Source organism: Pezoporus occidentalis, unplaced genomic scaffold (assembly GCF_034315485.1).
Source record: "Pezoporus occidentalis ecotype Australia unplaced genomic scaffold, CSIRO_AGI_Poc_V1 ctg27, whole genome shotgun sequence".
NCBI lineage: Eukaryota > Metazoa > Chordata > Aves > Psittaciformes > Psittacidae > Pezoporus > Pezoporus occidentalis.
In genome coordinates, this window is record NW_026914611.1 from 9,632,041 (window position 1) to 9,659,455 (window position 27,415).

Sequence of the window (27,415 nt, forward strand, 5' to 3'; positions counted from 1 at the left end):
ATTACCTTAACTGATAACAACACGGACTGGGCCAGAACAAGTACAGCAATAGTTCTCTTAAAAAATGGATGCTGAGTTATATCATACATCTTAGCTCTAAAGCCATCATTATCTGAAAAAGAAAGTTTGAGGAGGAAAGTTAAAATACATACTGGTGTTTTTCTCCTATTTCTCGACATCTTTTCCATGTTCATTAGTGGCAAAATAATCCTTTGCTAGTTTCAAAATACATTTCTAATTTTCTGCTACAATTTTCCATATCAAATAGGGTGTCTAAACATATAATTTCAAATACTGAACACAGTGTTGCATGAAGGCTTTGGTACTTGTGGGGCAAGTGCATCATTCAACTGCTGTCAGGTTAATACATTCCCTTCATATCATCAACAGCCAACTGCAAATATTTTTCATCTAGAAAATATTTTTTTCATTAAGGCTTATCCTAAAACCATCGAAGCACAACCTTTTTTGGGGTAGATTTTAATAGCCTTATTCAGAGATCTGTAGTTGGAGCCTGTTTCCACATTAACTTATGCACAACCTCCTAGTGGCCTCACGATTACAATTTTAATTTGAATCGCAGACTCCTGGGGAATTACGAACACTAGGGCACAACATGAATAAAACCAAAATATCTTTGATACCCGGACGAGGTGGGAGATGAAGAGGTTGTGCTATCTTCAGTCTGCTTTTCAGATCTTCCCATCGTCTCTGATCTACAGTCAGTAAAGCTGTCCCCTTAATAAATAAAGAGAAGCGTATAAAGCTTTTATCATATAAAAGCTAGAACACTGAATGCTGTAAACATGAAAACAACATTCACTTTGGTGACTGGCAAAAAGTTACATATGTAACTGTCCTTAAATAATACACCGTTTGGGTAAAGGGGTCGAAAGTATCTGCTGTTACTCAAGAGGATTTCTGGATGCATTACCTGTGAGTTTCTGGGACTCAACTCAGCAGGCTGAGTTGTGTCTCTTTGTAGCAGCAGCCCAGTGTGGGCAGGGAAACACCACAGGACATCTTCCATTTGACAGAACATCGTTTGCCAAGAAGCACTGTTTTAAAGAGTGGCCAATTTTGTCTGGACTTTGCTACAGAAAATCCTGTGGCTCATCAGTACCACTACAGTTTCTGAGGGAATGAGCCCTCCAGGAGACTGCTGAGTCTCTCCCCAGCTCTTCTGCTTGGGGTGTAATTGGAATAAGATAGTAGTATGCTATGAATCTACAAATGCCCTCCATAAAGGAATCATTAGGGAGAGGCGGAAAATAAACCTTTTATTTAGGTGGGAGGTGGTAGATGGTAATGTGTGTGTTTTCAGAACATAGGAATAAACAAGCAAAGCCCAAACAGAATTCAATGTTATTTAAAATGACCGTGAAAACAAAATGAGGTCCTCATGACTTCAGAGAACTGTAAAATCTCATTGATTTTTTTTTCAGTCAGCACAAAGCCTCACTGAGGGCTGGTCTGATCTCTGGGACTCTCCTGGGCATTGGCTTGTGTAGATACTGGAACTGCAGCTGGCTGTGCAGCTGATAAGGTAAGAATTACTCCTTCTCAGTGGACATAATCTCTTTATAGAACTGTGTCCCCACACCACACACTGGGAGTAGGTGCTTTCTAACATGATATGGACCAAGTGACAGACACGAGGATGCCTATTGCTTGTGTCAGGCCCAAACCATGCCATTTAGAAACACCTAAATTAAAAGGCAACTGATTCGCCCCAGTGAGAGTGTCTGGTTTATAATCTTGAAGAGCTTTCACTGCAAACAAGACAAAAGGTGGCAAAAAAAAGTGGACCTTTGTAAAATTCAGGAATGGTGGTGCCTAGTTGTTCTTTTGCTCAGAAACTACCACTTCCACCAGGGGGTGATTATAGGGGGACCAGAGAACACAGCCCCATGAGTGGGACTGCTGCTGGAGGAGCTGCATTTGCATTTGGACTTCAACTCAAAACCGACATAATATTTGAGCCGATCGCAGCTTCAGTTCTGACTGAACATGTGGCACTTGGGAGCTGTGACAAATGATGGGCAAGCGTTGTGAAATGGGTGGTGATGGAACACTTTTGGCTTGTGCCCTGTTGCTGGGACAGTTGAGGACCTAGACCAGACCCCCCATGTATCAACCACTAAAGCTGAAGTCTACTTAAATCACCTACTGCTTGTCCAAGTAACTAGTTTTAAGAAGAGGCAACTTAATGTCATACAGTGGAATGCTTGGCTCTCTTCTTTTTGGACTCGATGTCAGTCATCTCTCTATCTTATTTCACATTTCTTTCAGTTCCTAGAAATTTCTTCATTCTACTTGAATATTGATTGGCTGAGATTTCCCTCATTGCATAATTAACTAATATATTAATCTTTTCAATTCAAATCAGAAGTTTTCCCTATAATAAATGCACAAAAAGTAACAAGTATTCAAGAAAAAGAAAACCAAACGTTACATGCCACAGCAGTTACCTGAGGTTACTAAGAAACAACTGAAGAAGCTGAACCAGATGACAAACAATTTATACTGACTGTATTTTTATTATCATGCAAACTCTACAGAAATACCGCATGACATGGCTGTTGAATGTAATTTATAGGGAACTGTTATTAGTGAGTAGCTTTTCTGATGTTCAGACGAATGCATTCCCTGTATTCAGATGCAGAATTAAGGGAGGAGCACATTCATAACTAAAATGGCAGCCATAGTTTGAGGAAAATTTACAAGCAGAGAAATCCACCCCAGAAGGATAAAAGTAAAAATTTGACAACTGTCTGAAACTAATGGGAACCCTAATTCAGGCCCTACAACTCAGACTTCCACATTTACACTGGCTGCTCATGCAGCAGTTGTCTGGGCTAGGATGACTTGTTTAGTTATCCCCTGTGCTCACAATCCTTCTATGTCTCATGTTTACACCTTCCTGTTCCTTCTCACTTTGAATAACAGTGCACATAAGCAAACTTTTACTTTTCACATTAATTTGAGCTGTCCTGTGTCTTTAAAGCTGCATACCTAGGAGGAGAGAATGAAATAAGTCACATATAATTAGGAGTGCTTTTCCCCTGTCCATGTTTCAAACTTTAAAAAACCGGTGAAAGATTTACACTGATATTGTGGGTAAGTCACTTCAAAAGTAACCTGTGTTCTGATCACCTTATTCCATAGTCAAGAGCTGACTATGCAGATGAATAGTGAGTTTTGACTTAATGATATCTCACTAATTTGTGAATGAGATCTCACAGGCTGCTTTTGCAGGAGCCAGGTTGACAAAGTAAATTTAATCTTGCGAGTGACTTCTATGGAAAGAGTGGGAACTAAGAGCAAAAACAGTGTCTAGAAGATTGACAGCATGTATCAAGATTTGGCTTACTGTCACAAAAGCGTAGTAGAAGTCATGCTAGTAAGGGCAAAGATCCAGCTCCTCTAGTACCTTTTTCCTATGACAGTGGAGAAAAAGTACATGCCCGTAGGTGTAGCAAAGCAACCCAGAGCAGCAAGTGGCTCCTGATGATTCTCAACTGCTTGCAGATCTGGCTGAGAGTTCATGACAGACACACTCAAGACCACATTCAAGACTAAAGAGGAAATGCCCACTTCTTGACACTGTATGCACCACACCTCAAATAGGGTTTGAACAGCCATGATCAAAAGCAGATTCTGTAATGTGATATTTCTTCTTCTCTCCTACGCTTATGCCTATGAACAGGTTTTTGAGGAAAGTGGCCTGTGTAGAAAGTGTAGAGGCAAATGAAAAACAATTTATAGAAGTGCTCAGCTCACATCTCAGTAAAGCTTCAAGAACTATGATGTACATGACAGAAACATAGCCAAATACATCATAGCTCTAGAAGAACAACATTATAATAATTTAATAATTTCAAATAATACTTTAGCTTATCTGTAATTTAAATTAAATTACCTTTTTTTTTTTTCCCCCAAGACTTGCTGAAAGATACTTTTTATTCATCAGTGTAAGGCTGACACATTTGAAGAAGTAATATTACACAGCTGAACAGGAAGGGGCAAAAGCATCTATAAAAATCCAGGGGAATTCTCATACTGGTAAAAGTTCTTATTTTTTAATTCATTAGTCAAAATTTAGTGAATAAAAAAGAAAATGAATAGCGCATTGCCCCTTTGTTCTGTAGAACAGATGTATGTAACAAGAATGACTGTACTTCATCCCACCAAAACTACACTGGAGTCATGCAAACATAAAAATACCTTCTGAACAGCAGAGGTTTTAGGCTATTTATTTGACTTGCAATCTGCTTGACTTCATTTCATGATGCCTTGCTTGCCCACACTGGATGCAGAGTAATGTGCTGCTTGGCCCCTTTCCAGAAGGAGCCATGTAGTTTCCTTGGTGGGCAAACTCAACAGCTGTGTTTGCCACAAAGTTCAGGTCAGGGCCACAGTAGCGCCATGGCCAGCACCCAGTCTCTAGCACTACCAGACTCGGTTATCTTGCATCTCCAAGCCCCAGAGCACACAATCATCCTTTTCCTCCAATGCCACAGTGATAAAAATATCACTGTAGATAACTGCAAACATCTAATTCTTTCTCAAATTTTGAACTGAAAGATGAAAAAAAAGAATAATTATATGTTAGTGCCACAGGGCCACCAGAAGTGGGTCTTAAAAAGTGTCAGATTAAGGCATGTGCAGTGTGTATGCAGCACTCCCAGCCAGAGAATGCCATCTTTAACAAGTGTAGACATGAGCTGCTCTTCAACAATTCACCTGGGGACACGTTTTTCTACTTTCCAGGGTAACCCACAAAGCCCATGTGAGCTGCAGTTCCTAGAACACTAGCCACATTTTTGCTTGAGTGATGGACAACTAATTTTACAATTATTCTGCTGTTTGCCAGACAAAAGCCATACAGCTTTGCTTTGGATCTGAAATACTCCAATCTCTATTGAGACCCCCTTTAGTTGTAACACATACAAGCATAAGATGTCTTTTTACCTGACACCTACCTCAAACTAAAACAGCAGAATGTGGAGCATCTGCAAATACATGGTGCTTTAGGTTCAGCTTCCATCTGGTAACATGGCTGCATTGTAAATATACTCAGACAGCTTTGAAAAAGTGTGTGCTGGACTGCTATCACCCCAAGCTTGAGTATTGTGGTAAATACAGATCAGGTCTGTCTGAAACTATACTTCCAGTCTTACATTCTGTAAGACTGTAAGTCAATCTTAAAGGCAGTCTTACCAGACAACATAACAGTATGATATCAGTTTCAGGTTTCTTACAGAGCCAGTTCAACACACAATAAACCGCCCTACTCAGTACCTTATTTTCATTGAAATTAGCAATGACAACTCCAACGAAAAGAGTCAGTCCAATCATGCAGCCAAGGAATACAAAAACATGAATGTAGATTCCATGGATCTGAATAGATAAAAATAAGATGAATAGTTAAAACAAATCAAAGTATGTGTTGCAGAATTCAAAAACACTGACGTATTTTCTTACCGGCCCAACACGATGAATAATAACATCTCTGACTTCCACCCAGCCTTTTAGGGAAAGAACTTCAAATAGTGCCAGCATTGCATTCCCCACATTGTCAAAGTTAAAATTCCGAGGATTTGCCCTAAAATGCACAACACAAATAGCATAAATTCAGCAATAAAGTTGTTCTACTGCTTACTGATTCTTCATAGTCTAACATTTAAATACCTTGCAAAGTTGGTGTGAAAGCCTCTGAAATATATCATTCAAAGTTCTGTCTCAAGAACAAAAGAACAATAGCAGCAGCAATAAATGTGTACAGCATCATTTCTTTGATAGCTAAGTATGTTTTATTTTCTTACTCAGAATCTGATTCACAGCAATAAAGCTTGTAACAAGTTGCTGCATTTTGGTGTTTTTGTCAATGATATTAGAAAAAATACAATATTTGTGAAAAACTGGATCCAGTGGCACTGACCAGATTCTGAAATAAACTTACCTGAAGAAGACCAATCTCAAACCCTCACAAATGATTCAGACTCCAAAGTCAGTGAGATCATTTAGAAAATGCTGTCCCTTATTCATTATCATTGGGAACTGATGGTCTAAAGCAAAAATTACTGACAGGGCATCACATCTTCTTGCCTTTCCTATACCATATGCTCTGACTTTTTGTGTCAGCTGAGATTCAAGAGGATGTTTCCAGCTGAAAATTAAAAGCATCTTCTTTGGGCTACGTTAGCACATTGCTCTGTCTCTATAATCGAAGACAGATAAGCCAATAATAAGTCCCATTAATTTTCAACAGTTTATAAGGTAAATAGTTGTATTTGAGAAGAATTACTAGCTTGTGCTTGTGAAAATTCAACCATTCAATGAAAAGAGCTCTCAGATGTAGATATTTTTTTTTAAATGTGGTCCTTATACTGACATCTGGCTCTTGAAAACCTGGCCTGACACAGCCAACACGTGGTATAAATGCATTTGCAGTAGAACATTTTTCTGCAGTAACAAAACATTCCCCAGAGTTTAGAGTTATGCTGATTAAGACAGTTTTTGCTTACTTCTGGATCAATCTGAAGAGGATTGAATTTGCTTACTTGAGGAAGAATTTCTGGAAGCATCCAGAAATAAAGACTTCTGCAGATGTCAGAGTTTCTCTGCCTATTCAAATCACAGCATATTATTTCATTAGTGTAGAATGGCTCTGAATCTACCACCGCTGGTACATTCTTTATCCACACACATAGTCAATTAAAATAATTGTGGCTGTTAAGCTGATTTTGCAAAATATCAACCGACTTAAAAATGTAAACAATTAAAAAGAGGGGTTTTTTTGCTTGTTCAGGTGTTGGGAAATATTAAATGGACTTTATCAGAATACAAATCATAAACATAATGTTAGCACTTAAATAGTTTTTACCACGCTTCTGCACCAGATAGACCACAAAGACTCCCTGCATTGGAAACTGCTAGAAAGAAGCTGCTAGCTGGCATGGTTGATGGCCACAGAAGAGAAAGGCTGGTTTAAGGCATGACTTGCTCATTGGTTTTATGGGTAGCTGTAGGCAGGTTGATTTTAATTTCTTCTTTCTTTTAATATTTATTATTGGGTCTTGTTGATGATGTATAGATCTCAGGATGTCTTCACGATAGTACTAAAGAACAATTAAGCAATAATCTTGGTTTAAGACAATAACTCCCACTGTAATAATAATCACATCTAATTCCTATTTAGGTTCAGTACCTAAGGGTGTTTTCTTCCTTTCTGCTTTGTAAATAGAAGAGCAGCTTAAATCTGGAAAAGTTTTGTATATCTGCCTTTTTACTAAATGTACCAGAATTTTTACCTATAATATTTGGCTTACAATAAAACCCCTTCATCAGTAATTTAATGCTATGAGATTTGAGCCATTTTCTACATCATCAGCTTCCTTTTTGAAGAAAAATAGGCCAATCTGTAGCAACTCACCAGACTCGTGGCACCCAAAATCCAGGCTTTTTCTCTCCAGGTCTTAATTTTAAATTGAGATTTTTGGAAACACTTACATTTATTCTGAAGATGCCATGACAATCTTCCTATAGTGGAATAAAACACAGACTGAGATTAAATAATGGCCTGTAAGATCTGCCAGAATGACAGTATAGACAGCACACTTGCCATGAAGCAAAAGCAATGTAAACAGAAATGAAGGGTTATTTACAGGTCTGGGGTTAATAGTCATGGACCTTTACCCAAATGAAAAATGCATCTTAGGAAGGATTCAAAAACCCTTTCTCCTTCCAGGGCAGAGAGTGCCTTTCATTTTGCAAGACTACCTAGCCTTTCACCTCTTTCCTAAAGACAATGCTCCTTTAGGTGATGATGATATTTCTTCAAATCGAGTAAGAAGCACAGCTAATGTTCTCCTTGTAGCTTACATAGCATTTTCAGTGATTTTGACCTCTAGAAGCCTAATCTGCTTTTTAGCTGCTGATTTAGGAATACAAAGTGTCATTTTCCATGGATAATTCCATGTGACATTGAGTCCTTTGCATATACCATGGCATGAATTTGATATTTTTTTCAGACAGTCCCAAATATTTGGATTTTACTTTTTACTCCTTTAACACCTTTCCCTTCATCATCCTGCTTTGAGCAAGAAAGTGCCCAAGATTTCCATCTCTCATGATAGCATACTATTATTTTGAAGCAGAAAAGCAGTTCTTACCCTAGAGATGATGTGTGGATCATTGCATTTAGCCAGTTTTCCAGCAAACAGCTGCACTCCAAAGCTTGCAAAAACAAGCATTAATGTCAGCAGAAGAATAGAAACCTGTAAACATGAAGTTAGACTTGTCAAGCTCTCCTCCTAAAGACCTGGAAAAGGGGGTCAGCTCCTTCAGTGAACTGTAGGGAGGATCTATTTGTTGGATAAACCTGGAGATATGGATTTTGTGACAGACACGTTACTTTAGGTTCTGATCCAGTATCCAGGTGCTGTGTTATAATTAGTATTAACATAACATCTAAGAATTGCAGATGAGGATCAAAGCTTTCTTGTACTCAGTGTACCACCTCGCTAAACTCTTTAAGCATAAGAATTGCCATTCACTTTAAAGAGAACTCTTCAAGTACTTGAATACATGCTGCTTCTGTTTTGCAGAATCAGGCTTTACTAATTAACCTGAGTAAGCCATTGTTAGATATTTATCTTCCATAATAGCTACAGTAAAGATACGCATGAGCAATTCTAATGTAAATATCTTCAATAGAATACAGAATCTATGAAGTGCTAACTAGCTATATACTTTTTGTCCTTGCTTTATTACTGTCTGCAAATATTTTGTAGCTTAGTTTTTTGTAACAACCTGACGCAATACAGCATTCTGTTAAGGAACAAAATGTTTGTTGTTTAGGCTGACAAATATCACTTATGTTCCCCAGACAATAGATTACATTCTGATCAAGTAATCAAAGACTCCATCATTGTTAATATTACTATAAGTGCATAATCATGATCATAATAATAATCACAATGAAATAACAATGGTATCCAGATCTGTGATGAACAACTATATTTTCTCTGGTTGCCTCTCAAAATACTTGGAAGTAGACCTTCAACGCAGAAACCAGGTTTACTTTTGCTCTTGTAGAGCTGACATACCCTATGTCTCATCTTCTTTCCCCAGTTAGAACTGTGAATCAGGGATAGATTTTATTTCATAATCCTCATCCTATGTAATTATGGAAAAAGACACTCTGAATGGATAATATGATTTGTATAAGAATTGTTGTAGCAGCTTTATTCAGTATAAATGTGAGCTACTTATATTCCTAATCTTTAATCTGTTCTGTGGTCATCGCCAGTGGTAGCTACAATGAAAAATCAACAAGCAACAATGGAGAAAAGATTAGAAAACATAAACATTATAGGAAAATGGCATCATACTACTCCTCAGTATCTTCTTTTTAACAACAACAAGAAAATAATGGGCACATACCAAAAAGATTTCCTTAAAGCCGCTAAACAGCTCTCGCACCACCTTCCGCATCTGAGGAACCAGTTTGAATATTCTAAGAGGTCGAAGGCAGCGAAGTACCATTAAGAGCTGAGCTCCAGATTTGGCAGGGACGTTCTGGGGCATCCAGCACAGGAATATCAAACTCACCTTGAGGAGACGGGGCAGGAGAAGACAAAGATTGGGCTACAATGTCTTACCTGACACAGACACAGCACAGATCAATGAACGCTTCCTTAAAATTAAAGGGACGACTACAGCAAAATAAGCGTCTAATTTAGAAAAAGGACTGTATCTCCTGTGCCCTGGCTGACTGTCCTAACTGAGGGGCATCAGCTTCATCCTCTGTCTTCTCCTTTGACTCAAAATCTATTTTATACTTAGCAGATTGAAAAGATCCAAAAGAAGAAATTAAGTTGGCTGGTTCAGCGAAGTGACAAAACTACATTCTTGGAGCAGGAAGCATCATCTCTTTCCCCCCTTTCTCATTTCAAACAGAGCTTTTAGCCTGAAACGGAGATATCTTCACCTGGAAAGTCTGTTAACAGTTTCCTCGCCAGTTTTTCCTACTGCTTTGTTACAGGGATTAGTTTTGTGACTGTGTGGTTTTATTAAACAAATATTATGCATTCAAAAGTGTTTTCAAACAGCATAGCTGTGTCCTGCAGTCTGAACAATCTCTAAAAGATGGTTACTGATTCTAAAGTCTGTTAATTAGTTCTTAGTTTTTTAAAAGTATTTATAAAGCCAAAAAAAATGGAGGATGAAGCTGATATCACCAATATGATTTAAACATAGTGCAATTTGTTAGAAACAACAGTGGTAAAAGACAGCCACCCTATCAAAACAAAAAGATTTGCCGGTGCTTCTGACTTTCTTTGATACTCTTTTAAGGCCACCACAGGCACATTTGGAGTATCCAAGGTACAGCATCTAAATCTTCCCTCACACAAGCAGAGGGATTCAGAGAGATTTTAAGAAACTAATGCACATACTGATTATGCATACTACAGTAGGAGTTTTGCACAAGCATGCATATTTTTATTTATGCTAACAATGGAATCTGTGATACAAATTGATCATGACAAATTTTATACAGCACGTCTGTCTGGAGGATTAATCTCTTAAAGATTTAATCTAAATCCATCACAGACTGTTTGCTTAGTAATTTCTTCAGTTAGAAAATATTCTGTATCATACTGAGCACTGGTTTTGACATATTCTGTGGTGTTTATTGTCATATGTGAAGAGCAAACAGATCCCCTTCTCTCGTATTTGAATGGAATGCAAGAAATTTCTGGGGGACGAAGAAAACAATATTTTTTCCTAAGAACTGCTATTGAAAGGTATGCAATATAGAAAGACACTGCTTTACTTTCTTCCTGCTATAGCAATGTCAGCAACAAGGACGTGCCTTTCCGTCAAACACTAAAGGCTTTTGAAATACCTTCTATAAAGCAGGAGAACTATCAAGAAAGGAGGAAGCAATGAATGGCTAAGAAATAGATAAAATAAAGACTGTCCTGCATAAAAATACTGAAGCAAGGTCATGGATCCTGAGCTTACTTGGAATGAAATCGGGTCTGATACTTAAAACATACAAACAAATAAACAATGAAAAGGGGCCATACAATGGCTTTCAGTAAACTGTCAGGTACTTATTACATGTCAGTGTCTTTTTTGATGTCTAAATATGTATTTGTACAGATAACTGACAGGAACGCACATGAAAACAGTGGTGTTTGTACACAAATTACACTTCTGCATTAGCACCAGGGCACAGAGCCAGATTTTTTAATGTTACCAAACATTTGTATCTCCAAAGATATCAAAATTAAGAACACTACAGAAACCCCCCATGAATATAAAAACTTACAAGATATATAAATATGTCCATAACTCCTCCAAAGTCCCTAATGACAGCTGTTGGTGTAAAAAACAATCCATCCGCCATAATCTTCAGATTAAGCTCAATGCTCATAAATATTACAAAAACATATTCAGCAATCTGAAAATCAAAGCAGAGAAGAGTTTTAATTTAAGAACAGTGTGGAGAAAACCAGTGCTTCATTACATGTAAAATGATTCAGCGACAGTACCTGGAGTGTTGGAGCATGCATAACTCTTCTAAAGGGGGATTCAAACATCATGGAAATGCAGGAGCATATCGTAACAATGATCATGACCCAGTCCAGGTAAGTAACCAAACCCAGCAAATCACTGTGAACAATACATAAGGATAACATTACAGAAATGCCAAAAGTTCTGTGTCCCTTGTATTGTGTCTATACCACATTTAAGTGTTTTCCTATGAAAAATAAATTAAACTGAGGAGTGTCAAAGATTTCAGTATTTCAGAAATGCATGGTAAAACTAGGCAAGTTACATGCAAGTGATGAAGAAAAGCCTGATAAAATATCCTCTTCCTATTTATCTTCCTCCCCATATAGCTCCATTGAAAGAAAAACCTTTTTGGGAAACAAAGAAGAAATACACATGTGCATACACAGACACACATACATGCATGTGTGTGCTCACACACATATACTGCAGGCTTATGTGACCAAGCAAAGTTACTTTTGCAGTGCTTACTAAAGCTGATGGTATTTGGTATTTTTCACAGCTCCAGTAACAGGATCTGTTTTAGAACTATAAAAAGAAGAAAAGATACAGTCATTTACATTTTATTTCAGTCAGTGTTATAATTATATCATGTATCCATCCCTCAAAGTAATTTATAACCAAAATCAAGGCTACAATTTATTTTGGCTTAATTTTAAATGTCTGTATAAGTTTCTTTTAATTCCCTGTGATTTCAACCATATTATCAGCAGAGCTACTATCACTTTAACTCATGGCCTACCTGCAATTCCTCTAATGATTCTTTGAACTGATAGTTTTTTTGATCTTGCTTTTGTAAGCAAGGATTTCCTTTTGTATTTTGCTTGGGCATGGCGGGGATAACCTGCTACTGAATTTCACATCCCAAAGTGCTATCCCAAGGAGTTCTTTCCTTTTATTTCGAAACCTCTTGGACCATACCCTCTGTAGACTCAAAAAATCCTTCTACAAACCCTATTTCTGTTATCATTTCTTCCATTGTTTTATGATTAATATTACTAGAGTCTCCATATCTGAATTGCCTTATGAAATTGCAGCACTTCACCTACCATATCCAGACACCCATTAGGCAACCAGAGAGATAGAGAACTACTCTATAACTGGTGAGCACATATCTAGGTAACACAAGCTGAGTTCTTGCTCCAGCAGCTGTTTAGACCTTTTATACAAAGCCAAATGGCTTCAGCAGAAGCTACAAGAAATCTCCCCTGTCCCAGTGTTTAGGGCGGCTTTTTACTTGTATTTCAAATCCTTGTAGCATATCATGCCAAGACAAGATCTGCACTGAGGTATCCTATATTCCATTTGAGGGCTCTAGCTACTGGGATGGGAATTTGCCATCACTTCTTCATTGACATTAAAGTGAAAAATGGACTGACCTGAACTGAGGCATTACCACCAGAAGAGATTTCATGGTTATAAATTACAAGAACACACAATGCACACAAGGAGAACAAGAGGCATTTTCCATGTGCTAGGTTCACTCATTTACACCAGTCCATAAACAGAAAATACTGGTTTTGGTGCCTTCCCACTGAACCCACTGACTTTTGTGTCTTCTTAAGCTTACGTCTCTTCCCCACATTGTATACAGTGGCATTCCTCAGCCTTTTTTTACAAGAAGAAAATATGATTCGTATCAGTTTGAAAAAGATATACAGAATATGTTTAGGTTGGATATAAGAAGGAAATTCTTTCCTGTTAGGGTGGTGAGGCACTGGAATGGGTTGCCCAGGGAGGCTGTGAATGCTCCATCCCTGGCAGTGTTCAAGGCCAGGTTGGACGAGGCCTTGGGTGATATGATTTAGTGTGAGGTGTCCCTGCCCACAGCAGGGGGTTTGGAACTAGATGATCTTAAGGTCCTTTCCAACCCTAACGATTCCATGATTCTATGAATATCTTACTTGGCAAGCTGGGTGGGACAATGAATAAAGTAAGCAGGATTGAAATAAATAAAAAAAATGACTCTTTACCAAAATCAGTGCACTCTTGTAAACGCACACATTTTAATTAAACTGTTGATAATATAAATATCCTGTTGCCCTTGGGCACTCCACAATGCTGAGGCACTGACATATATCTGACAAGTGGATTGGAATGTATGTTTGTGTGTTTTGTTTTGCTGTTTCAATTTGCAACTGCTTCATGGGCCAGCAAATCACAATCAAGTTAGCAGTTGCTTAGGAAAGTAGGCATCTAACTCAAGGACATGTTTCTACGTAGAACACTTGCATATGGTCATTCTAAATCTGAGTATCTAACCTTCCTCTTGTTCTACCTAGAAGAACTTTGTTGAAGGACACACAGAAAATCAATAATAAAGCAGGTGCTGAAACAAGGTCTGCCAAGTACCAAGCTCATAGCCTTGAGCTATCTTTTGTCTTACATTGTTTGCAAAGTAACATGCATTGCCCTCCAAAATTAGGGTGTCAGTCATAGAGGTTTAAAAGAAAAGTTATGATTTTATATCAAGCTTCTTGTACATAGACCTCTATCTGCCACACTTGCACACACCTACAGTTTATTTATTGAGTCTTCTCACCGTTCATCTGGCCTCAGCTTTTCTCCTTTTATCTCCCACACCTCCTGGGACCTCCCTGTCCCATTCCGGGTCTCTAATTATGGGCTAAGGAGCCTTCAGGTGAGCAAAGTTGGGATTCATTTCACCTTTATTCTTTGAGTAACTGTTGGTGTATAAAGACTTTCTGCCTTATGACGTGGAATAGGAATGGAACAGCAAGCTGATTCCCCAAGATCTAAAAACGGGGGTATAAAACATGAGCCTCTCCTCTCCTCTGGTTTCCCCAAGGCCTTGCTCCATCCCAGTATCACAGATTGCTCAAACATCTCTGCCCTTACACAGGAGTTCATTGCTTCCGTTCTTCCAACAGCAACACTATAACTTAGCAGCTGACTGCCAGCTTGTGTAGTGACCACAATATACACAATTTTCCTTCCAAAGTACAAGTTAGACCTAAATCCCTACAATAAAAGTAAACACTTGATGGAACCGACTGTTGATGTGGAATAAACTTACGCATTAAAGCGAGCTCGTACCACCACTCGGCAGAAATTCCTGAATCTGTGCTCACGACCAACTATGAAAAGTGGTTTATCAAAATAAGGATGATTCTCTCGCAGCTCCTCTTCCTGGACTTTCCTTTTGAAAGACAATGTAAATTATTAAGTGATATGCATTATAGCCAGCAAAAATACCCCTTACACTTAGTTCTTTTTTCATCGTAACTCTCAATAATTTTACTTCACACAGAGAATACTTAATATGGAAAAGTGTGCACTCAGACTTTGGATTTTTAAATACCTTTTCATTTCAGCTTGCTCTTTTTTTTCTTGGATCATCTTTATCTCACTGTCTTCTCTCTGTGCATTTCTGTATCTCACTGTATTGGAGTGCTAGAATCAAAAAAAATCCTTTCAAATGAGGTCTGTGGGTTGTTTTTTAATGTTTTAGATGAAAGCAAGATACGGTATTTTACATAGAAAGAATCAAATGAAAAAATCTTTATTTCCAAATGCACGCACACCAATTCAGTCAAGCATATTGTACAGTATTTTCTATCTACAGCACAAGACTGCTTCTTTTCATCAAGGTTAATTTCAGTTTTAATTTCATGCTTGAAGCCCCATCCAATGTAACTTTTAACTTTAAAAGCAAAGGTCCTGTAGGCTCAGCCAACCTCTCTGAACTGGAATGAATACCATCAAAGTTACTAAGCACAAATACTGGAAAAGAAAAAGCTTTAGACACCATATCGGCTTCTCAAGCCTGCTGCATGTGCTGCCAGGCAGCGAGCTGTGCAGAACATACAGGTGGTGATTGTGAGTTCAGGGAGAGGGGAGAGGCAGAGAGGACATCATCTGAACTAATTCTGTGGAGGATATGGTCACTACTACTATTCAAAGTGAGTCTTTGGAGCATTCCTGGAGCAGCAGTTCTGGGTTTTGCCCTTATTATTGCACACAAGCAAAGCCACATCTGCTTTAAAAAACTAGTTACCTATGGTTTCTTTTTACTGCCATGCAGGGTAATTAATTAGTTACTTCTTACGCAGTTGTTTTTAGGTATGAAGCACATCTAGAAAATGACTGTCATTATTTGGAAATGGAAGGACTAATATCGCCCCTTCAATTATGACAGTCACAGAGATCCACAAAATATCATTATGAATTAGCAGAAGTGAAAATGCACTTAACTGCACGAAACTATACCACAGTGGAATCCATGATTACAATTCTCCCTTTTAGTCTTTGTTCGTTTGTCTGACAGTCCTGGTGTTTGAAAAATATTGCTAAACTTCCATTAAAAATTTTGAAGTGCCGCTCTGCCAATCTGAGTGATTTGTGTAATTCAAGAGTAAGGCTTTTTAAGGTGTCCTGGGTAGCAATTGTTGTGTTCCTAATGTAGTACCTACAGCTTCAGTGAATCTGTCTCAGCAAGTGTTTCAAAATCAGTAAGTCTATCAGTGAAATAACCATGTCAATTATTTTGAGGATAATTCTAATGCAGTTATGGTATTTATATTATGATTTCCTGTCAAGATTTCAAAAGACAAACTGTAAACAAGATCATAAATAGACATTAGCCTTACACAAGCATTTATTATATAGTACATGTTCTTATTTCTTATATTCTCAGATTCAAATTATCATTTCTATGGGGACTTACATCTTGAGTCAACGTTTCAAGAGATTTTCCTCTGCTGATTCGCTGGCTGTTGGAACCATGTCTCAGCGACCTGAAACAATCATAATCAATTTAATGATACATCTCAAGATGAAATTTTGACCTTTATAAGATGGCCATTATAAAGCACTGCTCTCCAGCCACACAATATCTCAAATTCTTATCATTTTTCTCTTGCTAACATCAGAAGCTTGTATGTTCTTCAACTGTTTTCAATCCGGTCTAACATAAGCCAATTTCTTTCTTTCTGATCTTTAAATTGATAGCTTTGTAGTTGGCAAAGGAAATGACATTTGAAATAAAAAGGCACTTTTTTCATTTATGTAGGACAATGAATTTCATTATGGTTACAATGAAGAATGTAGAATTCACTTCTTTGTACAAGTAAGTAATTGCAGTTTTTCACACGTTAGGTATTGCTCAATGATAACTCTTTTTGTTGCCTTTATTTTAACAGAATTTTAAAAACATCCTTTCTGTCCACGTTTACCTGCGTTCTTGTCGTATATGATGCTGGACACTAAGGATTGACCTTTCTTTTGCAGGCTGCCCCTCAAAGGATCCACTCAGCATGCGCTGTCTAGTGCAGGCCCTAGGAATAAATATAATGATGATGACATAGAGTTCTCAGTATAAATGGTAATTTTTGAGGTAGTGTGTTCAGACAAGTCAGCTTGGCTTTCTGGGAAGCAAGTGCACAGCTTAAAAGACAATAACAATAAACAGCAATGTACTTACCATGAAAACATATTTCCAAGGCAATGGGCCCCACTCTGCAACATAAGCAGTCATCTGATTAATCTTCTCCATGACTTAGCAAGGGCCATCTATGAGGTTTTTTTCAGTCTGTGGTAGAATTCATGGTTCCTCAAGACTTCACAAAGTGTGAAAAGGGTCAAGCAATGCACCAACTATCAGGAAAACCAGCTTCTTGGCAATAAAGAAGGGAATACTACAAGTGCAGATGTCATTTAGGGCAGCTCCCTTTCACAGCTGTATGTAGCAAAATGTTTACATATACGCTCAAGGCTTACAGCATATCTTTGGGTGTTCTTCTACATGACTGAGACCATACGTGGTTTGAAATGAAAAGCCGCACATTGCTGATATCCTGTAATATGAAATGTCTGCTCTCTGGGAATGCACTGAACTTACAACATTTTGTTGTGTGGTTTTTTTTCACTTGTTTGCTCATTTGTTTAATTTTGCTGTTGCTGAATTTTGGCAAACACTTTTTTTTTGGCAGAAGTGAGTATTTGTTGGTTAGCAAGCGTGCTACAGCTAAACAGAGCATGCACATCTCTATTTTGATGGCTACAATGAAATGGATTTGCTCAAGAACAAGAGAGGTCTCCCCTAAAAGAGCTCATGCAAACTCTCTGATGGCTGAAAAATAAAATTTCACCATTAGAAATATATTGTAACTTTCCAGGAATGTTGAATATTTTAAATTTAAACAGTGCACATCTTATTGCTCTTTTTGTGTAATGCAATCATTCAGAGAAACACAAGACCCACTGGTAATATTTCACACTTTTTAATGAACTTAATATCCTTCTTTTAAAAAAAAAACAAACACAAAAAACCCTCCATGCTACTGGAGTAACCACTCTATTCACCAGTCTGCTGTCTTAAATGCTATCCTTGACAGCATGAGATGACCATGCTTGATGGCAAAAGGTGTTCCAGGCACATTCTGTCACCACTGTGATTTTGTTTTTCACTCTTCTCCACTATTTCTCATTCTTTTGCATTGAAACATGTAAATGATGTGAGTGAGGATCTAAAGTGAGATCTGGAACAAAAATGAGAAGTTTGTCAGTGTCATCATTGCCAATCATACTAACATTCTAGAAAATCACATTGTGCTTCATTTGTTATAGAAGGCATTAGGTTACGCTACACTGAACTGAAGCATCATGCCATTTAAGTAAATCACTGTATGTCCTATAAAACACAGCTCATCTTAGCTAAATCGTGTACATTTTAATACTAATAGATTTTAAGCATTATATTATGGAGGATGATACTACATGACACTGCCAGAACACCAGCAATATGATTTGAGTACCTGTGTAATTTTCTTAAAAGAAAAAAAAGAAACCCACAACATCGAAAACCAAACAGATGAAAATACTTCCTATCTAACTCCATTAAAATGACAATCAAGCTTTTCCTAGCTGAGACAATTGCCTTTTTTTCCCTATAAATATAAATTATTGTGCTCTGCTTTTAACAACTTGAAATTATTTTCTTGACATCAAAAAGTGACTTTGTCATAAACTTTTCATGTGCATGTACAGGTTACTTGAATACCAAGTTACATGAACTCTTAGTATCCATAATAAAGGAGAACATTAAATGCTCAAACAATAAATTCTTGACCTGACTAATGCACAAGATGGCTTATTTGATTATTATTGGTATCATAAAATACACTTAGCAGTATCCTATATAGAATAGTTATGCATAAAGAATAACACTAGTAGAAAGAATTGTCTATGATCTCTGCCTACTAAATCTATATTTAGCATTTATATCCATTGCCTCATTTAATTTCTGGAAGCCCTGCAACTCCTACTGAAGTCAACAGAGAAATAATGAAACACCAGGTGATTAGCATGGAGATCGGAAATTTTTATTAAGTAACTGCAAATAAACTTTCTGTGTTTTCAGAAAAAAAGACAAAAAGATGCTGTGCTGAAAAGGAGGTGGCTCCCAGCATTCTCCACTTCATGGGAGCTAGTGCCTTGATCTTCCTTGTATTCATTCTTAGCAAAAGCCATGCTTTGTTATCCTTTTGACTTAGGATTTGTTTCAGCTATTTAGACACCTAGTGTCACAGATCTTTGAGGACTTTTGAAAAAGAAGGCAGGTGCCATGAAGATTTCATAATTGCATAGTTATCAATTTCAAAGTCTACAACAGGATTTGTTTTCTTATTGTAGACACCGACACTTACATGCTAATCCTCAGTGCCTATATGCGATCCATGTGTCCAGGCTTCCCTAACAATCAGTGGAGAATTACAATGGTTGCACAGAAGGGGCTAGTGCCACGTGCCATGCCTTGCAGTATATTTTGCTTTGCTTCCAGCGGCTGCTCCAGCAGGGTACAAGTGCTCTACAAATTTTTGTATTACCTGCCATCCTCAAGAGGATGTTTTGGACATCTTCTACCACCTCATACATTACTAGATGCCCATATGTGGACAACTTCATTGAATGCCTGTTCAGTTAATTTAATTGATGCTGTTTGGAAGGTATTCAAGTAACCATAAAGTGGGCATCTAAAGACAAAGCAGTCGGCTAAAGATCTCACTGGGCTCAACTGCCTGTACCGTCTAGATCTCTGTCAGCTAGAAGACAGAAGTCATTACTTAGCTTATAGAAAGACCTGGTAGTCTGGAAATGAATGTCACACCTGGGATAATCACTGTGCCACAGCATTAAAATTTAACTCTATGTGGCTTGCAAATTGGAGTTAAGAAAAAATGTTTTCTTGACTTGATACATGTTCAGGTAACTGCAGCTGGTCAGAATCTTTTGACTTTTCTTCGAACAATGCATGCAAAACTACCTGTTCTAAACTAAAACTGTCCTTTCCATCTCCATATATAATCTCTGTAAATAGATGTTCACTTGTGGAGGAATGTGATGAAATAAGGGAGAAGAGACAGGAAATATGTCAAGCTTCTGGACTTTGTACTCACCTTGCAGAACCCTGAACGCAGTCCAGCACATGATCCAAATTTGCCTTGAAAAGCACAAATACAGTAAAATACCCTAAAAAAGAAAATCCAATCTGGTAGGTTATCAGAAAGCCAGGCTACACGTAAAGACCATGCAGAACAGTATGATACTGGGATACCACACTGTACTACCTGTGAGCAATTACGACGTCTGAACTTTCGAAGTCCTTCAGACTAGTTCATGCTTTGAAACCCCTGCAAATAAGGAGTGAACAGTGTTCAAGTAACATTCTTTGAGCTAATGTAAAATGTTAAGTGCTTTGATCAATACTACAAAATACTATACCTTTAATGAATATTCAGAAGACTCTCCTTCATTCTGAGGTATGCATATGGCTCACTTTTTAGGGAGGCATCCATTCTGCAACAAGCGTTTACTCATCTTCTTACATTCCAGTAGAACACCAATTTGCTGGTTTTCTGTATTATCTTAATGAGCGAATGCTTCTGCAGTAACTACACAGCTGCATATATTATGAGGTACTTTTGTCCTTGCTCTCCCTGAAATGTGCTCACACTGAAGTCTCAGCTGTCTGGGACACCTCAGTAAAACACTCAATTATCAGCCTCTTTCAGTGTTGTTTTCACTATTACTCTATCTTTACTAAATTTTTCTGTTCTCATTTTACTTCCATCTAACTTGGAACATATAGTTAAATGTGACAACCTAAGATTCATAGTGAATCCACCTGATAGGCATTCTGGTGTTTCCTTCTTTCATTTTATGAATTTAATTCAGTAAGGTACTGTGTGAATAGCAAGCAAAATGCATCCTCTTCATCCAGATCATTGACAAAGATTGTCCTTAGCCATGCTTTTGTTGCAAATGTATTTACAGAAACATTTTTTAGTCTTTTATGTCAGGCAGATTAGGTTCTAGTTGGGCTTTGGCCCCCCTAATTTTCTCCCTGCATAACCTCTCTTTTTTTCTATGACTTCGAGACAAGCAGGTCTTCTCCACTTCTATCCTTGAAGAATATCCAGCTTTTCTGTAGTCCTTTGCCCTTCAGGACTGCCTTCCAAGGGACTCTGTCAACCAGGATCCTAAATAAGACAATGTCTGCCCTCTGGAAGTCCAACATGGCAGTTCTGATGACTGCCCTCCTTACTTCTCTGAGAACTGAGAGCTATCATTTCATGATTGCTTTGTCCAAGGCAGCCTCCAGCTGCCACATCACCCACAAGTCCTTCTCTGTTCACAAACAACAGGTTGAGGGGGCGCCCTCCCTAGTTGGCTCCCTCACCAGCTGTGTCAGGAAGTCATCTTCCACATGTTCCTTGAACCTCCTAGACTATTTCCTCTCGGCTGTATTGTATTTCCAGTGGACATCTGCAAAGTCCTCCCGCGAGAACAAGGGTTAGCAATTGTGAAACTTCTCCCAGCTACTTACAGAATATTTCATCTGCCTTTTCATCCTGGTTGGGTGGTCTATAAAACAGGCTGCCACCGTAGTATCTTCCATGATGGCCTTCCCCCTGATTCTTATACATAAACACTCAAACCTATCATCATCAAGATGAAGGGACTGGCTATGTGGACAAGCTAAAAGCAGTGCTTGACACACTGAATGGTAGAGCATTAAACCAGAAGGACCCTGATAAACTTGAGGACTGAGTCAGCAAAAGCTTTAGGAAGTTGGACAAGGAAATGTGCGAAGTTTCACATCTGGTGCAAAATAGTTCCATGTTTCCATGCAGGCTGTGGAATGGCTGGCTGAGGAAAAGAAGTCACATTGTGCACTATGTCTGGATCTGGATGATAACTGGATAAATGTGTCCCTGCCATCAATGAGGCAAACTGATTATTACTGTATTAAGGAGGTGTGTAGCCAGCATATCAAGGGAAGTTGTTCTCACGAGCTGGAGAGGCTACACCTGAAACACACTTTTGGGTACTTCAGAAGGGATGTTAAAACACAGGAGCAGGTACAGTCAGTGGCCAGTAACACACGACCTCCAGAGAGACTTGGGAGAGGTGGGCTTGTTTACTTTGGTGAAGAGAAGGTTAAAGCATGGAGCTAAACTCTTGTTACTGTGACACCACCAGAGCAGTGACCAATGGCCAGAAACAGTGGGTGCAAAGGTTCAGACTGGGCATCAGGAAAAAGCTCTCCCAAGGGTAGGGTAATGTGGTGCTTGAACCAGAGCAGTAGAAGATGAAAAGCTGGTCTGATCCAGGGTTAACAATAGTCCTACTTGAAGTAGGCAGTTGGACAACACGGGCTCCAAAGTTCCCTTCTGACTGCCTATGGTCCTGTAATAAACAAACTAATGAGAAGGTTTGCTCATTCTTTTATGACAGGTGGTGTATTATACTACCATATTAGTGTCCAAAGGAAATTTATTCAGAGATTAATTTTATAACTTTCCTAGAAGCACAGAGAATTTTGTTTCTTGCTCATTCTAATATTCAGAAAAGAATCACTGTATTTTGCAGAAACACTTGTATGAACACAGCCTGAATTATCTTCTAGCATATTAGTAAATTAGCACTTTCAAAAGACTTGCAAAATACTTTTTTGTGTGTTTTTTTTTTCCCCCTCCTTTTTTTTTGGTGTTTTTTGTTGTTTTTTTTTTTGCCTCCAAGATGCGCTTATGGCAGTTCAGTTTCAAACATAAGATAAATGCACTTCACTAGATTCGCTATTTATGAAACTGAAAGTTCCTTTTAAGCATGAGCTATGGTATTCCCTTAGGCCCAGTACATGCACCAGAGAAATCTTGACTAGAACATGAAAATTCTGTTCCATGCCCCTAGCATTAGTTTGCATTTTGACTACAGCATCAGCTGTAATGAAAAGCACATAAAAAGATGACCATTTTAAAAGTGTTAGTTTAAAAAACTGTCATATTTTATCATAAAATTAATTTCTGTGATTTTGGCGAGTTTGATTTTCTTATCAACACATCAGAGAACTTAAGTTATTCTTTGTATTTTATAAAATAAGGGCGTAAACCCTTATGTGAGGGTGACTGAACACTGGTGCAGGTTGCCCAGAAATGCCGTGGAGTCTCCATTCTTGGAAACATTGAAAAGCTGTGTGGACATGGTTCTGGGCAACTGGCTCTGGGTGGCCCTGCTGGAGCAAAGAGGTCGGAATAGATGACCTCCAGAGGTTCCTTTCAACCTCAACCATTCTGTGATTCTATGAATCATAATAGACACCAGAATCAGGTTCTGCACTACTGATACTTTGATTACAATTTGGACTATGTAAGACTACTTTAAATTTGCTCAGTTTCTTCACCATCTTCTGCTGTTTACAACTTATCCTCAGCTCTGGAGAGAATGGACTGCTTTATCCACAACATTTTGACTAGACCTTCTCCACCCTTGCTACTTCAGAAAGCCAACGGGACTTACAAAGGTCTAGAAACCCATTCTTAGATACTGACCCCACAAGAAAAGAGGGTCAGAAGAACTACAGGCACAAAACTTGCTTTTGAGATTAAAAGCAGTGCTCACAGCAAGATAGAGACAGAAGTGGGAAATGCTGATGATAGATATGCAGGAGGAATTATATTTGCTAAAAGCAGTTATTGCTGCTGAGGGAAATTCATCATAATTTTCAGAAAGAAATTGAACTCTTTGTAACTCGGAGGCACCACTAAATGTGACTGTGTTTTGAAATAGTTGTTCTGTCTGTAATTCACTGTTATCTTGTTTTATTTCCCTCAGAAGGGTCAATTCCCCACCTCAGAATGAACTTACGTGGAGAGTTAAGTCTCTCTGTGCTCACACTGGCAGGGGTCATGCAAATCACCGGTTTGAGTCAAAGTACCCAGGACAGTAGTTGTTACATCCTTGATTTTGTTCCTAGGACTAACTGCACTGAGACCTTAAGGGGCAAGATGAAGGATGGTTTCCAAGCAAGGACTTTCAGAAAATAGATAGTTCTCCTGAAGTGCAGTAAGAAAGGTGCAGGAAAATGAAGAGACCTGAGACCTACATATTGATGCATAATGTAACATGAGACAAGTAGGGAAGACAACTAGGACTGAATGTATCACCCATCTGAGTGGTTGAGGGCTTCTTATGCCCTCCTTTCACCTCTTGGGGAAGAAGATGTCAACCTGCAGTTCTGTATATAAAGGGAAAAACAAGGTTTAGATAGAGGAAGATGCACAAAAGAGACATAAAGGTACCTGTGTGTAATGTAGAACTAGATGATCTCCAGAGGTCCCTTCCAACCCTAACGATTCTGTGATTCTCTGATGCTGATTCTGTTGAAACATTTAGAATTTGACTGAAATATGATTTTTTTGAGATTTAAAAAGTGTTTGTGTGTGGAAGGTGAGAGGTGGACTTCAGCCAGAACAGACTTAAAACTCTTTTTTTCAGTATGGCAATTTGATCAAGTTGTAGTTGCCTATAGACAGCTTTACTGTGTAGAGGAAATGATTTAGATTAAGTGCTCTTTAATTCAGGTAGACAAAATTTAAAAAGATTCTAGAAGGAATCTTTTCAGAAGAGACATATGGAGTTCTCTCTTATTGTTCTTGGCATAAATGCCATTTTTTCTTTTGTCACATACTCTGAATAGCTGAGATTCAGCTACTTAAGGAATATACAGCATTTACAAGTAAAGTAAAAATAAGAAAAAGAATATCGTATGTCTTGTGAGTTTGAGTTTTCCTGTGTTCCCTGAGCTGAATCCGAAGTTTCAGCTGTAAATTTTATCCTTCTTCCCAATTCTCTGTTTGTAAAATTCCCCCACATCGATGCTGGCAACAGCATGGAAACACTGGCTCAGGACCATCAGGCCCATCCCTAGCAATGCTCTCTAGCAGCATGCCCACCATGACACAATACCATGAACACAATTTTCTTATGCTGGAACAGATGTATTGGAGATGTCACAGTTCAGCACTTGTTTAACAACTCTGAGTCAATAACAAGAAAGAATAAACAGTATTTGTTCCTTTTTTTTCAGGAGGAGCATAAGACCGCCTCTTGCAAATGACTTAAAAGCATCCTCAGAAAGCATCAGAACACATATGATTCCATATTTTTCTTACTTCACAGAGGTTCCCTCCTTTTCTCTGTCTTCCTCAAAAGTTCATTGCTGATGACCCAGGAAGTACACAGAAAAGCACAGTAAATGCAGATAAGATTATCAGAAAACTTTCTTCTCCCTCTGTATTTTTTCCTCAGAGGAACTCAGGTGAATTGACGAGAGGTCTCCCTATATACAAAACTTTGGCAGAAGTCATGCTCTGAAGGACCAAGTGGAAGTCAGAGGATTGAAACTGGAATGACTGATTTCTGATTCTGTCCTGGTACCTCTGAGAACCCAGTGAAGTCCAAGCAACCGTTTGCTTGGATTCTTGTCCCACTCTGCTTCAGAATTCTTCTGAAAGGGGAAAGTGCTGTGCTGATGGAAGAATTCATTAGAATTTTGATCTTCAATTTGCAGGACTTAATTTTTGCTTCTATGCAAGAAAGAATGGAACCCCTGCAGATGTCACAGGTCTTATTTATTTATTTTTTAAAATATAAAAATAGGGCATTCTCTTTGTCTGCGTGTTTTCTCTGAGGTGTAGTGTAAGAAACATGCCAACAAACTGACATTTATGTAACCCTAGAGGTGTCAATAACGTTTCACAGTTGCAATATAACATAGAGTTTCATTACAAATGTTTTACTGAAACATTGCCACGAAGCCTGTATCTAAAAACATATTTTTAGAAGTGTTTTTTTTTCAGGACAAAGCGACCTGTATTTACCTATCTGTAACCGTAATGCCTGTAAAATCAAGGTACTTTCATGTAAGTGAAAGAAATGCTTAAAACAGAGCCCTAAGGTTTTTGGGTTTGTTTTGTGGTTTTTTTTTTTTTTCTTTTAAATAGAGTACTTATGTAATGACATGATTATATATATTGTATTTATAATTGTAATTGCATTTCTCAATAACATTTTGCCATTAGAATTAGAAATTGTTCACATTTTCGTTACCATGGTTTTAAAGACAGATAAAATTTCACATTAATTTCTACAGTTTTCCTTGCACTGTATTCTCATAGAGTATTAAGAAGTAGAGCTGTAATATTTCTCAGATAGCATGTAATCACTAGGCATTTTTCAAGAAATTTCATAATTCAGGAATCACTCTGAATTCCTAATGCACTGCTCTCCACAAAACACTGCCATAATTAATCTAATCCCACAGCTGTACTGCTCAAATCAGTTATTCCTGTTTATACTGGAATATATATACCTGGGACCACTCACACATAATATTCTGGAGACACATCTGCTGTTGTGAGAGTGTAAATATAAAAGAAAGAATGATCTATAAATCGCTGGGATTGCTGATGCCAATTGTAGTCATTCTAAGGTAAAACCAATAGTGGCGTGAAAAACTGCAACTGTTACCCATATGATAACTTTAGATATGCATCTTGGAGACTTAGGCTTGCATTATTTACTTACAGTGCTGTGTACTTACTTGATATGGAATACCAGAATGAGTGATCATTATTAAAACATTCAGGAAATCCTTCTAAAGAAATCCCAGTTCTCAAATCTTCATTGTACATTTCCTACTTGAAATATGATCACGTGTAGCCTCTGCTTTCTGGTGTACAACTTCTATTATGTTCATATTTATGCAAGAACTAGGCTAGAATTCTTTAGAGAACATACAAAGAGACTTTTTTCTTTGTTAATTTGGAAGGAATAAGTGAAAAGTGCTGAAACATGATCTTTCCATGTGACACAGAACTGAAATACATACTGAAGATCAGTCTTTCCTTTGTTGCTGTTTATGCATACGATACAGCCAGATTTCTCTTTGAGAAATTTATCTTTGATAATGAAGGCAACAGATGTACTACAAAGGGGTATACTATAATAAATATTATACATACAGTAACATACATGAAAAACAAGGTTATGAGAAATCAGATGACATTTAAACCAGTATCAAACCACTGCTGATTCTTACCTTAGAATTTTATTGATTGCTGTCTCTTTTTCCAGAAGGTTTCTTGCTCTGATGCTGAAAACAGATTTACGGAGCTATAAAATTAAGAAAAAGACAGTGTACTTTCAAACTGACATAAAATACAGCATGTGTATGTGACAGACCATTGAAACATTACAATGCTGAGTGTATATAAAGTTAAACACATAGTGTTCTCTAGCATAAAGATATTTTTCACAGTCTGTAGCATGGGTGTCTTTTTCCAGGAAAAGGATGGTGGAAAAGATCAAAATGGTCACTTTTGAGAGCAAATTCCTTGAGGAATGTATCAGAACCTAGCCTTATTCTTGCAGGTTTTGGTCTTCGAAACCCAGACCCTTGCTAGTTCATTGCAGAAAGAAGCAGATAGTTTTGTTGACTAGAACAAGTACTATTCCTTTTATC

The 27,415-nt window shown here is 37.9% G+C and overlaps 1 protein-coding gene across 1 annotated transcript in view; it reads right to left on the minus strand.

Moving 5' to 3' along the window:
* NALCN (sodium leak channel, non-selective) overlaps window positions 1–27,415 on the minus strand; it is a 237,819-nt gene that overhangs the window by 18,349 nt on the left and 192,055 nt on the right. The window contains exons 18-32 of the mRNA XM_062624700.1: window positions 26,993–27,066; window positions 16,785–16,886; window positions 16,277–16,346; window positions 14,912–15,003; window positions 14,627–14,749; window positions 12,061–12,117; window positions 11,568–11,688; window positions 11,345–11,476; window positions 9,451–9,618; window positions 8,178–8,282; window positions 7,439–7,545; window positions 5,488–5,608; window positions 5,305–5,403; window positions 645–738; window positions 6–112 (exon numbers count right to left, since the gene is read on the minus strand). Coding sequence (XP_062480684.1) covers window positions 6–112; window positions 645–738; window positions 5,305–5,403; window positions 5,488–5,608; window positions 7,439–7,545; window positions 8,178–8,282; window positions 9,451–9,618; window positions 11,345–11,476; window positions 11,568–11,688; window positions 12,061–12,117; window positions 14,627–14,749; window positions 14,912–15,003; window positions 16,277–16,346; window positions 16,785–16,886; window positions 26,993–27,066 — 1,572 coding nt within the window. The remainder of the gene's footprint in view (window positions 1–5; window positions 113–644; window positions 739–5,304; window positions 5,404–5,487; window positions 5,609–7,438; window positions 7,546–8,177; window positions 8,283–9,450; window positions 9,619–11,344; window positions 11,477–11,567; window positions 11,689–12,060; window positions 12,118–14,626; window positions 14,750–14,911; window positions 15,004–16,276; window positions 16,347–16,784; window positions 16,887–26,992; window positions 27,067–27,415) is intronic.